The 17,846-nt window shown below is 42.0% G+C and overlaps 1 protein-coding gene across 1 annotated transcript in view; it reads left to right on the forward strand.

Moving 5' to 3' along the window:
* TSHZ3 (teashirt zinc finger homeobox 3) overlaps positions 1-15,415 on the forward strand; it is a 47,001-nt gene extending 31,586 nt beyond the window's left edge. Inside the window, exon 2 of the mRNA XM_033156682.1 lies at positions 11,710-15,415. Coding sequence (XP_033012573.1) covers positions 11,710-14,912 — 3,203 coding nt within the window. The 3' untranslated portion in view covers positions 14,913-15,415. The remainder of the gene's footprint in view (positions 1-11,709) is intronic.
* Positions 15,416-17,846: the final 2,431 nt, after the last annotated feature.

Genomic DNA, 17,846 nt, shown 5'->3' on the forward strand with positions numbered 1-17,846 from the left:
ATATATTTGTTTATGGTTGCTGTATTGACCATCATGGTCATTTCAGCCACAGAACAAAATATAGATTATGCACTAATGATTTATAAAATTACACGTGGCATTGAGAAAGAGGATAGAGGATAGTCTTTCTCCCTCTCTCATAACATTCGATGAAGCTGAACGTCAGAAGATTCAATCTAGATTGAAAGCAGCATGCTGAGGATGACCATAAACAATTCAAAACTTCATTTTTGAACTGAACACGGGTTGGTATGTACACAGCTTCTTTCTCTTGGGAGGTATGGTTCTCCCTCTTCCTAGTCTGGTTTAGATACAAATTAAAGTAAATGATCCTGAATTCCTGAAAGACTGCTGCCTTCCCTACAGACCTTCTAGGGCACTGGGATTGGCTGAGGGGGCCCTCTTGGTAGTTATTCTACCCTCAGAGCCTCATGGGTAGTGATGGGGGCTTGGGGGAAGGCCTTCTATGTGGTGGCCCCTATGCACCCTCCCTCCCCACAGCACCTTTGTTGTACAGCTTTCTGTGAATCCTGCACCTCTTGACCTTGGTTTTTGACACATGCAGTGTATATTATTATTATTATTATTATTATTAATAATAATAATAATAGCATTGTTTTATCATACAGTTGGCATGTCCAGTTCCTGAGTTCATGACGTCCCCTGACTAATTGGCTTTTTATCTGTGGAAATAGTTCCTCATCATTTTGGATGTGTGATAACTTGCTGTATGTGCCTTTAGAAAATGGTTTCGCCAGTATAATGAAAAGGGTGCCCCGCCTGCCTAATGTCAATTACATCAAGTGGACATCCAGTTTGCTTCATTTAGGTTTTTCAAATACTATAAACGAGCAGAAATTGTGGGGCAATTGGCTGGGCCGGAGTGGGGTGATGGTGGGCAGAACGTGAATTTCATTTAGAAGCAAGAGTCCTGAGACGTTTAAAGGGTCATTTTGCTGCTTGCCTTTCATGTCTCGGTTCTGCCATTTCAAACATGGCAGTGGTGAGACAATCTAGAAGCAAAATGGTCTGAATGTCCCTTTCTGAGTGGATGGAAGAAACTAAAGTTTCTTCTGAACATCTTGTGAAGAATCATAATAATTAAGTCATTAGAGGCATATTGAGTGCCCTGATTCTTGGGTCTGCTTACTTTGTAATGTTGGCTGTTGGCCTTATATCCGCTTCTTTCAGTGGTCTGGCATTTTCCAGAGTGATTAAAACATGCCACCCAAAGAGAGGCATGGAATGGGAAGTGATGGCATTTGGTATTTCTGGAATCATTTCAGAAGACAGATTTGGTGACACATTTATCTACTCTTCCTCCCACTTATTGAAAAACTTCACCTGGATAAATTTTGGATAGCCCAAGCTGGGTGCATCTGATGGGTGGGTCTCCGAAGCATACCTTTGGGGGTGTGGGTGAAGAACCACCTGTCAATGATAAAAAAACAAAAAAAAACCCATAAATATTGCTATTCTAAGAAATGCTTATTCTTTATGTGGAAATAGTACTCACTGAAAGGCTTGGTGTTCTTTAGGTTTATTAAAAATATTCATTAGGTAGTACAAATCAATGCTCTAGAGGGGGAGTGAATCCACTGGAACATAAGAACAGCCTTCTAGATCAGGCCAATGGTCCATCTAGTCTGGCATTCTGTTCTCACAGTGGCCAACCAGATGTCCCAAGGGGAACCTGAACATCAGAGCATTCTCCCCTCCTGTGGTTTCCAGCAACTGGTATTGGAATCCCTAGTACTTTGACCCCCAAGAAGCATGTAATTATTTCTTAATTCTTGCCTTCCCCCGGCACAAAAAAATACTAGCAATTCCTTCCTTCCTTATCATTTGTGAAGCACCTTGATAATCTGTTTTCAGCTTAGTAGGGTAGATAGATTTGTTGTTTACAGTAAGCCTGCAACTTACGCACATTTAACTTGTGTGCATTCGGCTTTACATGTATGGCAGAATTTTAAAAATAAAAAGGGGGAGGCAGGGTTCCAGAAAAATGACTTTGGCAATTCCATCCACCATTGAACCCAAAGTGTTTTGACTATATGTGATTTTGGCTTTAGGCGCGATCCTCGGAACCTACCACCCACGTAAGTTGCGGTAAAGGTAAAGGTACCCCTGACCATTAGGTCCTGACAGTGTAAAATAAGGGAGGAATGGAAGAAGGCTGAGTAATTCTTTCTCAGTATTTTTTGATTTTCCCCTGTCCCTGCTTTCCCCTCAGCTTAGAAGAAGTTTAGAAGCTATAGTCTGATATCCCTATAGAGCACAGCTAACACATAAAAATGAAGTTTTGTGCAGCGATAGTTTTTAATGTGCCATATTTTCCAGAGACAGAGGCCCCCTGAAAACCTAGCCAAATATTCTTTTTGAAATGAAAAACGGTGTGATTCATAGTCTCATTCTTCCCACTCTATAATCAGTTAGCATATACAGCCCAGAGTACAAACTCTCTACTGGGCCAGTACTGGGCTTCCCGACTTCAAATTATACTACGAGGCAGCATGCCTCGTTTGGATTAAAGAATGGTGCCAACTTAAAAATATTGAACTTTTAGATCTGGAAGGTTACGATAACCGTTTCGGATGGCACGCGTACCTTCAGTATGATAAAGCAAGAATTCATAAAGGCTTTACAGGACATATTATAAGAGGCGCGTTGTTTAAAGTTTGGGAAAGATATAAAGGCCTTTTAGAAGTCAAAACGCCCAAATGGATCTCTCCAGAAGAGGCTAAAGCATTAAAGAAGAAAAATATGAAGGGGAACTGGTTAAAGTATAACGATTTATTAAAGGAAGAAAATGGCCAAATAAAATTAAGAGAATATGAGGAGGTAAAAGAACATCTGACAAGTTGGCTTGACTATCATCAAATATATGGAACATTCAGAGAAGATAGAAAAGTCGGCTTTGCCGAAAAGCCATCTAAATTTGAGACAGAAATAATAAATAATAATTCAAAAACATTATCAAAAATATATCAAATTCTCCTCGAATGGAAGGTAAAAGAGGAGGAAGTCAAAGAGGTTATGGTGAGATGGGCCCAAGACATTGGCCATCCCATAATGTTAGAACAGTGGGAAAAACTCTGGAAAACAACAATGAAGTTCACGGCATGTTATAGCATTAAAGAAAATATTCTCAAAATGCAATACAGATGGTACCTGACTCCCTCACGGCTCTCAAAGATGTACAAAAATCTTGCAAATATTTGCTGGCGATGTGGGGAGGCCAATGGTAACATGTACCACATGTGGTGGACTTGTAAAAAGATTAAAGAATTTTGGAATACAATATATGAAGAACTTAAGAAACTATTAGGAATATCTTTTTCTAAAAAACCAGAGGCATTTCTCCTAAGTATTATTGGGAATGACATACCAGAGAGATTAAAAGATATTTTTTTATACGGAACAGCTGCTGCACGGATGCTGATCGCAGCAAATTGGAAAGGGGAAAACGCCCCAAAAATTAAGGATTGGCAAAATAAATTTCAAGAATATGTAGAGATGGCTCAGCTAACCAGCAGCCTGAGAGGAAATAATAGACAGGAGTTTGTTAAAAAATGGGAGAGATATAAAAAATACCTGCAAGGAATTGAAAATGGTATAAAGTCTGTGGCGGCCTTTGAATAACCCTGGAGGAAAAAAATGAAAATGAAAATGAGTTTGAGAAAAAGAAGCTGTATTCGGTAATGTAGAAGGTTTTGGATATAAATAAAGAAAAAAAAATTGTTAAGTATCTTCACAAGTAGAAAAGGAGTACACAACAGGAAAGACAGGAAGTCTATTTATGTATTTATTTATGTATTTATGTACTTGAATTTGTTAGCGATGCAAGTATTAATTTGGACTTGGGTTATGCGTAGATTTATGTAAATAATTAAGGTTTATATTGTTGTTTGTTTATCTTTTGATTTTGTATTATTATCTCTATGTTGAGTTTGACGAGTGTATGTTTATGTGTTGTAAATAAACTTAATAAATGCAAAAAAAAAAAAAAAAAAAAACTCTCTACTGGGCCAGATCTTGGTAGTGAGTGCAAATTGATGGCACTGTGCAGAATCCTCAATTTGATTGCATATCTAAGCAGTGTGTGTCCAAGGTTTCAGTCACTAAATCAATAAGGAATCACTTTGTGGGGCTTTGCAAAAATCCACATGGTCTGGAAACTTTTCTGGGCGACTGCACATATGACACATGTGCACATTTCTATGAAGTTGAGGGAAGGATTCCAATGTTTTGGCTTTGTTCTGCAAATGTGAAATAGTAATAAATAGGGTCATGATTGTGTTCATATCATGGTAGAATTTACACGGCATTTCAATTGCTGCTTTATTGGCCCCAAAGGGTGGAAGATAGAAAGCAACTATGATGATAGCAACCTTTGTCAGAAATCCCAAACTTGCATGTTAACCTATCTACAACCCCTCAAAAGCCAGGTTTTATAAACATGGAATCCCAAAAGATGTGCACTCGACCTTCTTTTTTAGGGGAAGAGGTAATTATTCTTACATATCCACCATTAAAAACCATTTTACTGCCTCTTTTGACCCTACTTCTAAAACCAGAAGAACAATCTTGGGCCCAGAAGGATTCCAGAACAGGTAGTTCATTACTGTTAGTATGTGTACCAGCTGAACTCACCAGAGAGTGAGAGACCTGGGTTGACGCTCTTATACAAATGTTGTCATACAAATTCATGTAGTGTGCCTCGGTTTCTCTGCTGTGTTTCTCTGCTTCTCTCTTTCACACACAGAAAGAAATCTGAGCATATTGTACTAACTTGAATAGTGGTGTATTCAGAGTTTGGCTTCAGAGAAAGAAGTCTTCTAACCAACAGGACCAGCCTGAGGAAATATGCTGCCTGAAGTGAAAGGCAAAGATGGCATCCCTTTTCCGATTTCATTTATGGAAGCTGGATGAACTGGCAGCTGCAGACAGAGTTCTCCACTGTGTCCGAAGGCAACAACCTAGCTTAGGGGCAATAGGGTAAAATGTGCATAGTTCCAGGACTTAGAAAGTTACTTTTGCCCATGAAGGTGACAATCTGTGGCCCTGTGATAGCAGTGACAAGACAGGACATAGAGTTGTTTAAGAATCAGATAAAATCGTGATTGACTACAGCAGAAAGTAGGGTTGGCGTAGCAGTAGGGTAATGGTATCGCTCCACATTCCACCAACCCTTGCTGACAGAATGCTCTTCTGTCAGGGTTAGGAAGCACCTCAACCTCTGTCAGAGTTGAGAAGCACCTCAACCACCTGAGCCAGGTGCCCAGCATCTCTCTGGGTGACCAGGGTGAGAGATTCCAGCCATGGAGGGGCCCTAACCTGAGCTTAGGGCATGCCATGGCCAATCTCTCCCATTGCCACTGGGGGGCTTCCTTCACTATTTTGATCCTGCCTCATGACATCTCCACCAATATGCAGAAGTCCAACCATCACCTAGCAAGAGTCAGCCTGAAATCATTGAGGGAATGGGGTGGGGTGGGGGGGGGGATGGAGGGAACCAGCCAAGAGGGCAGTTAAGGTTGGGAGAAAAATTCATTTCTGGCCCTGTCAACCAGCAACCCAAGTAGCTCAGTGAAATACTAACATTGAGGGGGGTGGGGGTGGGATGGGAAGCTCACTAGGGCCAAAATGGCCCTGAGTGCATGTGAGTGAAGTTTTTGAAGGCCTTACCCTTCCTCCTCCTCATGAGATCCCACAGAATGATGCCACCCTGCAAGACCTCATGAGAGGGCAAGGGAGATGCCACCCCCAGTGGGCAAACTCAACCCACACACAGTGGTGCCTGGAGCCATGCTAAACAGTTATGGACAATCCTAGGAACTGCTGTTTGTTAAGGCTGCTAAGAATTGTAGCTTGGGGTGTGTGTGTGCCTGTGAGCACCCTTAAACTACAGTTCCCAGGATCCCCCATGACTGTTAATAGTTGTATAATAGTGCTTTAAATGAACAGTTTGGATGTGACCTAGATTATGCAAAAATAAAATAAGACAATAGGTGTATTGGGGTGTACATTCCTCATCACAAACAACCCCCGTGCCCTGTCAAATCTGCATTCAAATAGAATTGTGTTTTCAAAGAGGTCAGAAACTACAACCGATTATTTGGAGTTACAAATCAAGCACCCTAAAATGAACAGTTGAATCAATTTGTGTCACTTCATACCACACACTTTTCATTTGAGGCGGCTTACACATTCAGCTCCAAGTTTCCCAGTGATTAGCTATCAAGTGATGTGTTACCAAGTGATATGTGTGAGAGACAGCAAGAACAGGCTCTAAACTTTCTCAACCTGGGTGGCTTCAGGCATAAGAATTTGGACTCCTTCTCTTGAATACATCAAAACAAAGATGGAAAGGATTGAAAGGGAAATTAGATGCATAACATAAATTTGCAGAGTTCTGTGTTTTGGGGGATGGTAACTGCTGTAATAGAAGAAAACACGTTTTCTGTTATCGCTCCCATTGTATCCTCATTTGTGTAAGTGTCTTATTTGAACGCATAGCATTAACACCTTTGACTTGAACTTCCTGAATGCAGTACCAATCAGGAATCATGGGATCTGGCTTGTTAAATATGCCCAAGGCATGGCTGCAGCTCAGAGGCTCTGCTTGCAAAAGTTTCCAGATTCAGTCCCCTACATCTCCAGGTAGAGTTAGTGTAAAATCCTGGGGAGCCACTGATGGTCAGTGCAGACAAGCCGTTTTCAGCCTTGGGACCCCAGAGATTTCCATCATCCTTGACAGTTGGCTGAGCTGGCTAGGGATGATGGGGTTTTTAGTCCAAGCAACAACTGAAGATCCAAAATGGAAGAACTCAAGTGTAGACAATGCTGCTCCCACCTTTGAGAGGGTGTGGAGGCACATGTGTCACATCCCAACTACTTATGCCAGAACCTCTGTGATCTCTGTGCTTCAGGTAGCCATCTCCTTTTGAAGGGAAGGAGTATAGATACAGTGAGAGCATTGGGGTTCAGGGTTGCACCAAAAATGAGCTTTGAGGAGGAGTTTGAGTTTGAGTTGGTGCAGCCTCACAATTCTGTCATAGGTTCCATTAGAAAGGAAAAGAGAGACCTTTAGATGGTTGAATGTAGTGCAGCTGGAAGAAGAGGTAATATGTGTTCTAGGTCTGAAGGTGGCAGGGAACAAGGAAACAGAGGCCTCCGAAGGGAAGGTTGAGAATTTTGTGGCAGTTCTGGGAGCAGGCAGGAAAGCAATTTTAATTATGGGCATGCCCTGGGCTATGAGAGAAGTGAGTGATTTCTGTCATTAGAGTCAAAGGTCTGGAGAGAGGTGAGAATTAAGATGGGGCAGTAGAAGAGAGGAGAAGATAGGAGATACACAGCATGAACCTATTCTATTCTATTCTATTCTATTCTATTCTATTCTATTCTATTCTGTATTGCCAAGAGGAGAGGGAAGAGGAAGGGCCTTATTTTTGCAATGTTGGAAAAGGAGAAGCAACTTGACTTGGAGATAAGGATGGAGGAGAATTTTCAGTTCCTGGACTAGTATACAGATTGCAATCTAACGCTCTAACACTTCTCTGAATTTTGCAGTGCCATTATCAACTGAAAATGTTCTGGAATATGTAAAACTGAAGGGTATATTATGCTAAAATATATTTAGAAATGTATACATTGAGATAAAATACACATTAAAACATTTTGTGATAAAATATGCATTTAAACACATATCCAAATATGGATTTGCACATGGATTTGTGAAAAGAGCTTCTCAAGTTCACCCAACTCTCCATGATGCAGACTGTTGGAAATGAACACTGGCCCTCACTCAACCTGGCGCCCTCCAGATGTTGTTGGACTAAATCTCCCTTCAATTCTGACAGGTGGCTTTGCTGGATGAGTCTAATGGCAGTTGTGGTGGTGTTTTTGCTGCCATTATTACTTAAAGCGTTTGTACCCTGCTCTTCAGCCAAAATGGCTCTCAGAGTGGTTTATGGACAATCAGGTAAAACAAGCAGGCAAGCTTACAATATATGTAAAAATGACACACAAGGGAAAGGAGACAAGGAGGGAAGGGGGGGGGAAGCAAACTCAAGTACCAGTTCTTAAATAGTAGCTCTTATAATGACCAACTGGCATAGAAACATTTTAGGGTAGCAGTTACCTGATGGAGCTGGTCTTTTGGCAGACCTGTTGGAACAAGGCCTTCTTCTCATCTTTCCCGCTGAAGCAGCCTGATGGAAAAACATGAACTGAGTTTGAGGGTGCTGCCCCAATCATAGTAGTGTGGTTTGTCAATGATGTTTCAAATCACAATTTGTGCAAACTGTGATTTGAAAGGTGGCTTCAGACTGACTCTTTAGCTCCCAACAAACCATGGTTTGAGAACTGACTCCGGACATGAAAATAAACTTTTTTTTTGTGCCTGAATCCTGCCATAGTGTTGTAGACTGCAATGAAACCCCCTTGTGGAAATATCAAGAAGGTCACTTGGAGAGGTGGGATTGTATAGAAGGGTAGCATATTGCTGTTTTTATTGTTGCCCACCCTGAGACCATAGAGTGAAGGGTGGGTAATTAACAATAACAACAACAACAATGATACCAGTCAATATAATGTTGGCAGGTTTAGGGAGTGTGAAGGATGGAAGCCATATTGTAAGGGGACAAAGGGGTGCTTGGTGGAGAGACTTTTGAGACAATGAGGAGGAGGAATATGTTGCATGCCACTCCCTGCCAACTCCACACACACACACACACACACACACACACACTGACCTCCATGTGTTGGGTAAAGATCCCAAGTAGGAGACCACACATGTTTAGCTGAATGCAGAACTTCTGCTCAGGGACTGAGGGGTGATGGGATGAGCAGGGGAAGATAGGGACAGCAACATCAAGTGTGGGGCTAGGTGCTTGTAGACCATTTCTGTATAACCTTCAAATGTGTGATGCCTAATTCCTGAAGAAGGCTATGAAGGATTCTTAGAGTGGTGGGGTTCAAGGCAGTGAAGCCGTTAATGTGACTTACTCACATTTCTGCTGGCTTCAGAAAGACTTCATACAAAAGAACCAGGAGTTAGCAGCAGTTGTAAAGCATGAATCAAATCAACCCATTCAAAATTAATGTTCCCAACGTTTCTGGTGAACAGAGTAATAAGCATTGCTATCAATCCATCAGTCTTTGGGGTAAGTTTCCCTGCAACCCACCCAACCAAGCACACACATTCTGAATACACAGTATTCAATACACTTCTGATACTCTTGCAAATTCCAACATGGGGAGTCCATGTAGATTTCTAATTATTCAGAATCTGTTGATTCTACTACCTGCACACATGTAGAGTAGCACGTCTCATTTGCTATGATTTGAGTTTGAAAATAGTTGAAGATATCTGAATGCATATCTTTTCCCTGGTCGCGTTGTCTGGTTGTGAAGAACAGCAGGGCAGGGAGGCAGGCCTGGTGGAAATGTCAGCTGGCTAAATTCATGAGGAACAGATCTATCAAGAGGCTATTAACACTGAAAGGAACATGTTCAGGAGTAGCAACTGTTCTGGATAGGCAACATCAGCGGAGAAGTGTTACCTTCAAACCCATCTCTAGGGATTCCCAGAAGTACCTCTTTGATCACTTTGGAACAAGATGCTGAACTAGTTGGACAGTTGGTCTGTTCCACTGGGGATCTCTTATGGCAGCCTTGGCCAACCTGGTGCCCTTCAGAGGTGTGGGACTACAACTCCCAACAGCCCCAGCCAGTACACTGATGCTGGTGGGATTTCAGGACATAAGAAGAGTGTCTTGGATCAGGCCAATGGCTCATTTAGCACTGCTTCCTGTCCTCACAGTGGCCAACCAGATGCCCACAAATGAAACCCAAGCACAGCAGCACTTTTCCTGCAACTGGGATTCAGAGGCATTCTGCTTCCAACAGCAGAGGTAGAACATTGCAGTCATGGCTATTGGCCATTGATAGCCATCTCCTCCATGAACTTTTCTAATCCTCTTTTAAAGCCATCCAAATTGGTGGCCACCACTGGGCAAGTTTCATAGTTTCAACTCTGCGCTGTGTGAGAAAGTACTTTCTTTTGCCTGTCCTGAATCTCCCAGCATTCAGCTTCTTTAGAATTCTCGTAGTATGAGAGAAGGAGATTTAATAATTTTAAATAGCCACCTGAGTCACCGATAACCTTAATGCAACCTCAGACCACCATTTCCCATCCTTGAAAGAAAACACAGTGCAGTGCAGGATCTCTGTTGGGTACCCCTGTAGCTTATGGTGAGTAAATATTGACAAAGTAGTCTAAAGAGCAAACACTTTGACATTTGTAATGTCCACTGGAAGATCTTGTATATATTTATTCTGGAAGAATAAGGGCAGCATACAAATTTTCCCAATCTCGCTTCTGCTGTCATTCTCCTTGTTCTTGCTTCATGTCAAGAAGTCTTTGCAATAGTAATTGGACATTTGTAGCACAAGTAATAGAGATGTTGGATCTCTGTTAGGGTAATATTTCCACATTGATTCACCTGATGTCCCCTCCTAGCTTTTCCAAATCCAAAATTAATTCCTATTTAAGGGGGGGGGAGGGAACTCAGGAGTTCAGGTCTTCCAGGAAGTCCTTATTACTGGATGTTGTCTACGCTTGTACCTAATACTTACTATAATTAATAATCATAATCATAATCATAATTTATTACTTGCCCTTCACCCTAAGGTCCAAAGGCATTGAAACACAATATTTAAAATGGTTTAAACAAAAAAAAGCAACAAATAGTAACATAAAAAGAAAGAAATCAAAGAATCAAAAATGCGAACCATAAATTTTCCTTGCACTTTTTGTTTTGATAACAAGTCAACACAACTTCATTTATTTATTTATTTATTTAGGGGGGATAAAAACAGCTTACAATAACAAAAGCGCAATCACAAAAATAAGCTGTGGCAATTTTCTACAAAATTTAGAAATTAAGAAACTGGGAGCATGGAGGGCTCTAATGGTCCATGGCTTACATTCTGGAAAAAGTATCAGGAGATTCAGAACTCCAAAACCCAGAGCAAAATGAGAACGTAAAAAGGTTTGAACGTGTCGCTACTTCTGGGCTCAAAATGCCTTCTGCGGCTAAAGCCCTCACTCTCAGTGTAATCCCTGCCTTTCCAAGCAGCCCCAACATGCAAATATGAGCTTTTAATTTTCTTGTAATTGAGGCACTTTTGTTGTTGTTGTTTGTGAGATTTTTTTCCCTTTATTGATGTTTTTATGTTTTATTAAAGATTGGTTCTCAAAAATGTAATGAGTAAAAAAAAAATCTGGCTTAATTTAAATTGTGAATCTGTCTGTTAAGAAATACATTAGGGGTAGGAGAAGCATAAGACATATTAATTGACAGACAGGAACTGCTGTCTCTGAGGTTGATACAAGTAATTTATTACTTTAGAAATGAATGCCACCTCCAGAATGTGCTTCATTAATTTCAAATTTAGTTTTAATTTCAAGCTGTTGCCCCTTGAGAAGAATAAGGTGGCAAATTATGTTCGAAGAGCAGATTTCTCCCCCCCCCTTTTCCTCTTGCTTGGAAGAAACACTAAATTTTAACTGTTTAATTTTAATAAATAAATGTGGTTCTTTGAGTGAAATATGCCAGCTGCTGATATATAACATGAGACCAGCAATTGCTAACGCCATTTTTTTCCCTCTCTGCTTTTCCTTCCTCTTTTCTATCCTGCTAGCTTACGTTTCGGATGAACTGAAGGCAGCAGCAATGGCAGAAGATGACCTAGAACCTGACGACAACGTGGTCGATGGAGAACCTTCTGCCAAATACGCCTGTCCGGAGAAGGACTTCACTAAGAACTGCCAGAGCTACCAGAACTCTCCAGCTGCCGAATTTTCCAGCCATGAGATGGACAGCGAGTCGCACATCAGCGAAACCAGCGATCGCATGGCTGACTTTGAGAGCAGCTCCATCAAGAATGAGGAGGAGAGCAAAGAGGTCTCCATCCAGTTGGAGGAGTCTGTTGTCTCGGACAGTTTGGAGCAGATGAAAGCTGTCTACAATAACTTCCTCTCCAACTCCTACTGGTCCAACCTGAACTTGAATCTCCACCAGCCAACCTCTGAGAAGAACAACAGGAGTAGCAGCAGCAGCAGCAGCAGCAGCAGCAGCTGTGGGAGTGGCAGCTTTGACTGGCATCAGACGGCCATGGCAAAGACGCTGCAGCAGGTCTCGCAGAACAGGATCCTTCCTGAGCCTAGCCTTTTTAGCACAGTCCAGTTGTATAGACAAAGCAGCAAGCTTTATGGCTCCATATTTACTGGGGCCAGTAAATTTCGCTGTAAAGACTGCAGTGCTGCCTATGACACATTAGTGGAATTAACGGTGCACATGAATGAAACGGGACATTACCGGGATGACAACCACGAAACAGATAACAATAACCCTAAAAGGTGGTCCAAGCCTCGTAAGCGCTCTTTGCTCGAAATGGAAGGGAAAGAAGATGCCCAGAAAGTCTTAAAGTGTATGTACTGTGGCCATTCATTTGAGTCACTTCAAGACTTGAGTGTTCACATGATCAAAACAAAACATTACCAAAAAGTGCCTCTGAAGGAACCCGTAACCCCTGTAGCAGCAAAAATAATCCCAGCCCCAAGAAAGAAAACATCATTGGAGCTAGAACTTCCAAGTTCTCCAGACTCCACTGGTGGGACACCAAAAGCAACAATCTCTGATGCCAGCGATGCACTTCAAAAGAATTCCAATCCTTACATCACACCGAATAATCGCTATGGACACCAGAACGGTGCCAGCTATGCTTGGCATTTTGAAGCAAGGAAATCTCAAATTCTCAAGTGCATGGAATGTGGGAGTTCCCATGATACTTTGCAGGAGCTCACTGCCCACATGATGGTGACGGGACATTTCATTAAGGTCACCAACTCGGCCATGAAGAAAGGGAAGCCTATCATAGAGGCTCCTGTCACGCCAACGATCACGGCTTTGCTTGATGAGAAAGTACAGTCCGTGCCCCTGGCAGCCACCACCTTCACGTCTCCTTCCAACACGCCCTCTAGCATCTCCCCAAAATTAAACATGGAGGTAAAGAAAGAAGTTGATAAGGACAGAATCATTGCTGATGAGAAGATGAAAGACAAGGAAAAATCAAGTGAGGATGAGGAAAAATATGATATCTCCTCAAAATATCATTATTTGACTGAAAATGACTTGGAAGAGAGTCCCAAAGGGGGACTGGATATCTTGAAATCTTTAGAAAACACAGTCACGTCGGCTATTAACAAAGCCCAGAATGGCACACCCAGCTGGGGTGGCTATCCCAGTATTCATGCTGCCTATCAGCTGCCCAACATGATGAAGTTGTCCCTAGGTTCATCGGGAAAAAGTACTCCTTTGAAGCCGATGTTTGCAAATGCTGAAATAGTATCGCCAACGAAAAGCCAACCTTTGGTGTCCCCACCCAGCAGTCAGACGTCCCCTGTGCCAAAAACCAACTTCCACGCCATGGAAGAGCTGGTCAAGAAAGTAACTGAGAAAGTGGCCAAAGTTGAAGAGAAAATGAAGGAGCCCGAAGCAGGGAAGCTATCTCCGATGAAGAGAGCAACACCTTCGCCATGTAGCAGTGAAGTCAGCGAGTCCCTCAAGATGGACACTTCCAATGACATTGGGTTCAAAAGCCAACAGAATAGCCCTGTTTCGCAGAGGGAGAGCTGCAAGGACAGCCCAACAGGAGAACCAGTGGAAAATGGTAAGGAGCTTGTCAAGACCATCACAAGTTCCTTGAGCAGCAGCACAGCTATTATCACCGACCACCCTCCAGAGCAGCCATTTGTAAACCCATTAAGTGCATTGCAGTCTGTCATGAATATTCATCTTGGGAAGGCAGCTAAGCCTTCCTTGCCTGCCCTTGACCCAATGAGCATGCTTTTTAAAATGAGCAACAGCCTAGCGGAAAAGGCAGCTGTGGCCACCCCACCTCTGCAGTCCAAGAAACCAGACCACTTAGACCGTTATTTCTATCACGTCAACAATGACCAGCCCATAGATTTGACGAAAGGGAAGAGTGACAAAAGCTGCTCTTTGGGTTCAGCGCTTTTGTCATCCACATCGGTGTCTTCAGCATCCTCTTCATCTACAGTGACAACAGCAAAGACATCTGCGGTTGTGTCATTCATGTCAAACTCGCCGCTACGCGAGAATGCCTTGTCAGATATCTCTGATATGCTGAAGAACCTGACAGAAAGTCACACATCAAAATCCTCCACGCCTTCCAGCATCTCTGAGAAATCTGACATTGATGGGACTACAATAGAGGAACCGGAAGAGGCGACCCCGGCTCAGAAGAGGAAGGGGCGCCAGTCCAACTGGAACCCTCAGCATTTGCTCATTCTTCAGGCACAGTTTGCAGCCAGCTTGCGGCAGACATCGGAGGGGAAATACATCATGTCGGACTTGAGCCCTCAGGAGAGGATGCACATTTCCAGGTTTACAGGCCTCTCAATGACCACTATTAGCCACTGGCTGGCCAATGTGAAATACCAGCTCCGAAGGACAGGGGGGACAAAGTTCCTTAAAAATTTGGACACTGGACACCCAGTGTTCTTTTGCAATGACTGTGCTTCCCAAATCAGAACTCCTTCGACGTACATCAGTCACCTTGAATCGCATCTAGGTTTTAGGCTACGAGACTTGTCCAAACTGTCCAGTGAGCAGATTAACAATCAGATAGCACAAACAAAGCCGTCCTCCGAGAAACTGTTGGCACCTTCGCCGGAGGAAGAAATAGGGACCTCCTACCAGTGTAAACTTTGCAACAGGACTTTTGCAAGCAAGCATGCCGTTAAGCTCCATCTCAGTAAAACACATGGGAAGTCTCCAGAGGACCATCTTCTCTATGTGTGTGAATTAGAAAAGCAGTAGCATTTGCTTTTGACACACACCCAAACCACAACGACAATTGTACTTGGCTTTGAGGAAAACTGTCCAAAAAAAAGAAACAAAACCGCCTTAAAGCTCCCCTTTTAGTTTCTGTTCTTGGCACATAATTTTTACTTTAACTCTGGGGTGTCACTCTTGGCCTGAACGACTTCTCTCTTTCGTTGTATAACTGTACAGTGTTTTATAGAGGTGCATAATCAGCTGTTGTTACTGGTAAAATATGAAGGTTAAAACGCAGTGGTAAGTGTTTGGAACTTTGTGTAAATTGGGGTTTAGTTGCTGTGCATCCCTCCGATGCCTTGAGCTGCATGCATTAACAAGACAGTTTAATTAAGCATTTATTAACTAATTCTAGTGCACTTTTTCCATGGTGATTCAAGTGTGCTGGTCGTTCTCACCCTGTAAATTTTTAGCCCTCTGAGTACTTTGAAGCACTTTTGCATTAATTTGGTTTTTAAAAATAATAATAACTATTATTATATTAATGAAGTATGTATATGTTTTCTTTTTAAAAAACAACAACCCTCTTACAGCTGAGGAGACATTCAAGCAACTCTAAGAATGGGCTTGAACAAGATGTGCCACAGTCCATTAGTTGGTTGCGCATCTGGCTGGTTAAGTTTGATTATAATATTTGAAGGAGAGGATTCACCCGGAGAATGCAGACCAGCTTCTCCTGTGTGAGTTTCCCTTTGGCTGTTGCATGGAATTGCTACCAGCTTTATGCGCAAGGTGCTTGAGCAGCTAGGTGGTGGCACTTCCTGTGATGTCCAAAATCACTTCTGTTTCAGGGATCCGATACCTTGTTTCAGTACTTCCAGTATCCATAGTCCAGATTGTTCAGCCTGTCTTCGCCCAGACTGGCCTTTCTTCCCTTAGTTCTTATGGCTGGTGTGGACCAGCAGTCCTCCTAGCTTGGCTTTTTGTGATGTTTGCTTGGGCTTTCCAGAGGCAGCAACTGATGGCATGGCGCTGCTGCACTGCTCATCTCACCTCCACCCAACTGAGTTGCTAAGGCAAACTGGGATGGAGTGGAGAAGGGGCAAACTGGTGGCAAGGTCAGTGTGGTGCAAACACGCTGCAAGAGCCCTGGATTCGCTCTGCCACGTTCACACTGCACTGATCTCACCACCACCACCAAGGCCCTCCTTTTCTCTGTCCCAGTGTGGTGCTGAGACTCAGTCAGACAGAAGTCAGAGCAGCAGTGGAGCCCTGCCACACCACCTGCTGTTATCCACAAAGAAAGCTACTTTTCTTTCTCTGGGATGTGTCTTGTGAATCTGGTTGTAGGCTACCATGCCAAATGGGGACCATAGGATGCTCCTTCTGGATATGCCTTTTGTTGGAATTATCTATCGCACCCCCACAACTGCAGGGGTGGCACCCATCGTGAACTTTCAGGCTATATTATTTTCACATTGAAACGTCGATGTATATATATATTGTACAGATTTCAGAATCCTCATATGGAAAATGTGATTGTGGACAATGCCATTTCTTCTTCTTCAACGTTTTTATCAAGGGTGAATTTTTTTGTACCTAATATGCTCCAAGTATAAGTGGTACCTATAAATATATAAATATATATATATAAATATATAAAATAATATTGTATATTTCTTTTCTAGGTCAAAAGGTTTTCTTTTAACATCTGAATAATGTAAATTATATGAAAAGATACACTCGATAGCATTTATAAAGTGTTCAAAAAAGAGAAAAACATTATTCTTGAAGCAAAGTATGGTTGTTTTCCTTTTGCTATACAGTACATCTATATTGATAGAGGTTCATGTTTAAATTATACATATTTATTAGTTGTTTGCTACCTTTTTTAAAAGAAAGAAAGAAAGAAGAAGCATTCTGATAAACGAAGCCACGGACTGACGTGCATTACACCTAATTTTGCACAACATGAATTTTAAAGGTATTTATTAGTAAAATGAATAATAATAATAAAAATTCAAAAGCGAAAAAATTCAAAATCAACTCAGTGCTCAAAGGGTTAAATCTATTTGGGGGTGGGAGAATTGAAGGGGGGGAAACCTTGTACTGTATTTCATAAACATTGATAAAAAAAGCCTTTAAAATGTTTGTACTGTAATACTTTGCTTAAAAGTTACGAGGCATTCTGTGATATACCCTCTTCCACTTATTTATATGCACTCTTGGTTGTGTTATTTCCTATCATAGAATGCCTTTCCACCTCTCCACCTCCCTCCCTCCCTCCCTCCCTCCCTCCCTCCCTCCCTCCCTCTCTCTCTCTCTCTCTCTCTTCTTTTCAGTTGGTAACTTTCTGTTTTGTTCTCCCTAATTATTCTCCCAAGATTTCATACTGCAGTTTTATCTTTAGGCATATGAAAGGTAACCCGTGGTTACCAGCACACTAAGTGATTCTGTTCGTCTCCATTTTTGGCAGTTAATTTGCAGAAGTAACTGACAGCTGACACCATATGAGAATCTATGTGTACAATATTGGCATGTAAACAGCACAGACCCAGAATCGCACCCTCTGTGCCCCCTCTTCCGTTGTTGACAATGTGGCACCATTATATGACTCTTCATATAACCTTCTTTCTTTTCTTTTCTTTTTTCTACAGCCGCATTAAAATTGTCTTTTTTTGCTATAATTTTGTGTTGCGTTCACAATTATATCTGATATGTGCTACGACTAACGAGCACATTAAAATTAAATTGTATACTTGCTGTTTATGACTGAAGCTTAAGGAGGCTCCTTCATCTGCCAGGTGTTGGCAGATGGAAATCTATACATAAATCACGGGAGTTTTGTGAACTTTCGCATTTAAAGAGCAAGGGAGCAAATATTCAAAGGCTGCCTTGAAAAAGGGGAAGAAGAAGAAAAAAACCAGAATGAAATGGAGGTTATATCTCCCCTTTAAACCTCCAGGAAGATTGACT

The sequence above is a fragment of the Lacerta agilis genome, chromosome 8, assembly GCF_009819535.1.
Source record: "Lacerta agilis isolate rLacAgi1 chromosome 8, rLacAgi1.pri, whole genome shotgun sequence".
In the NCBI taxonomy this organism is placed as follows: Eukaryota; Metazoa; Chordata; class Lepidosauria; order Squamata; family Lacertidae; genus Lacerta; species Lacerta agilis.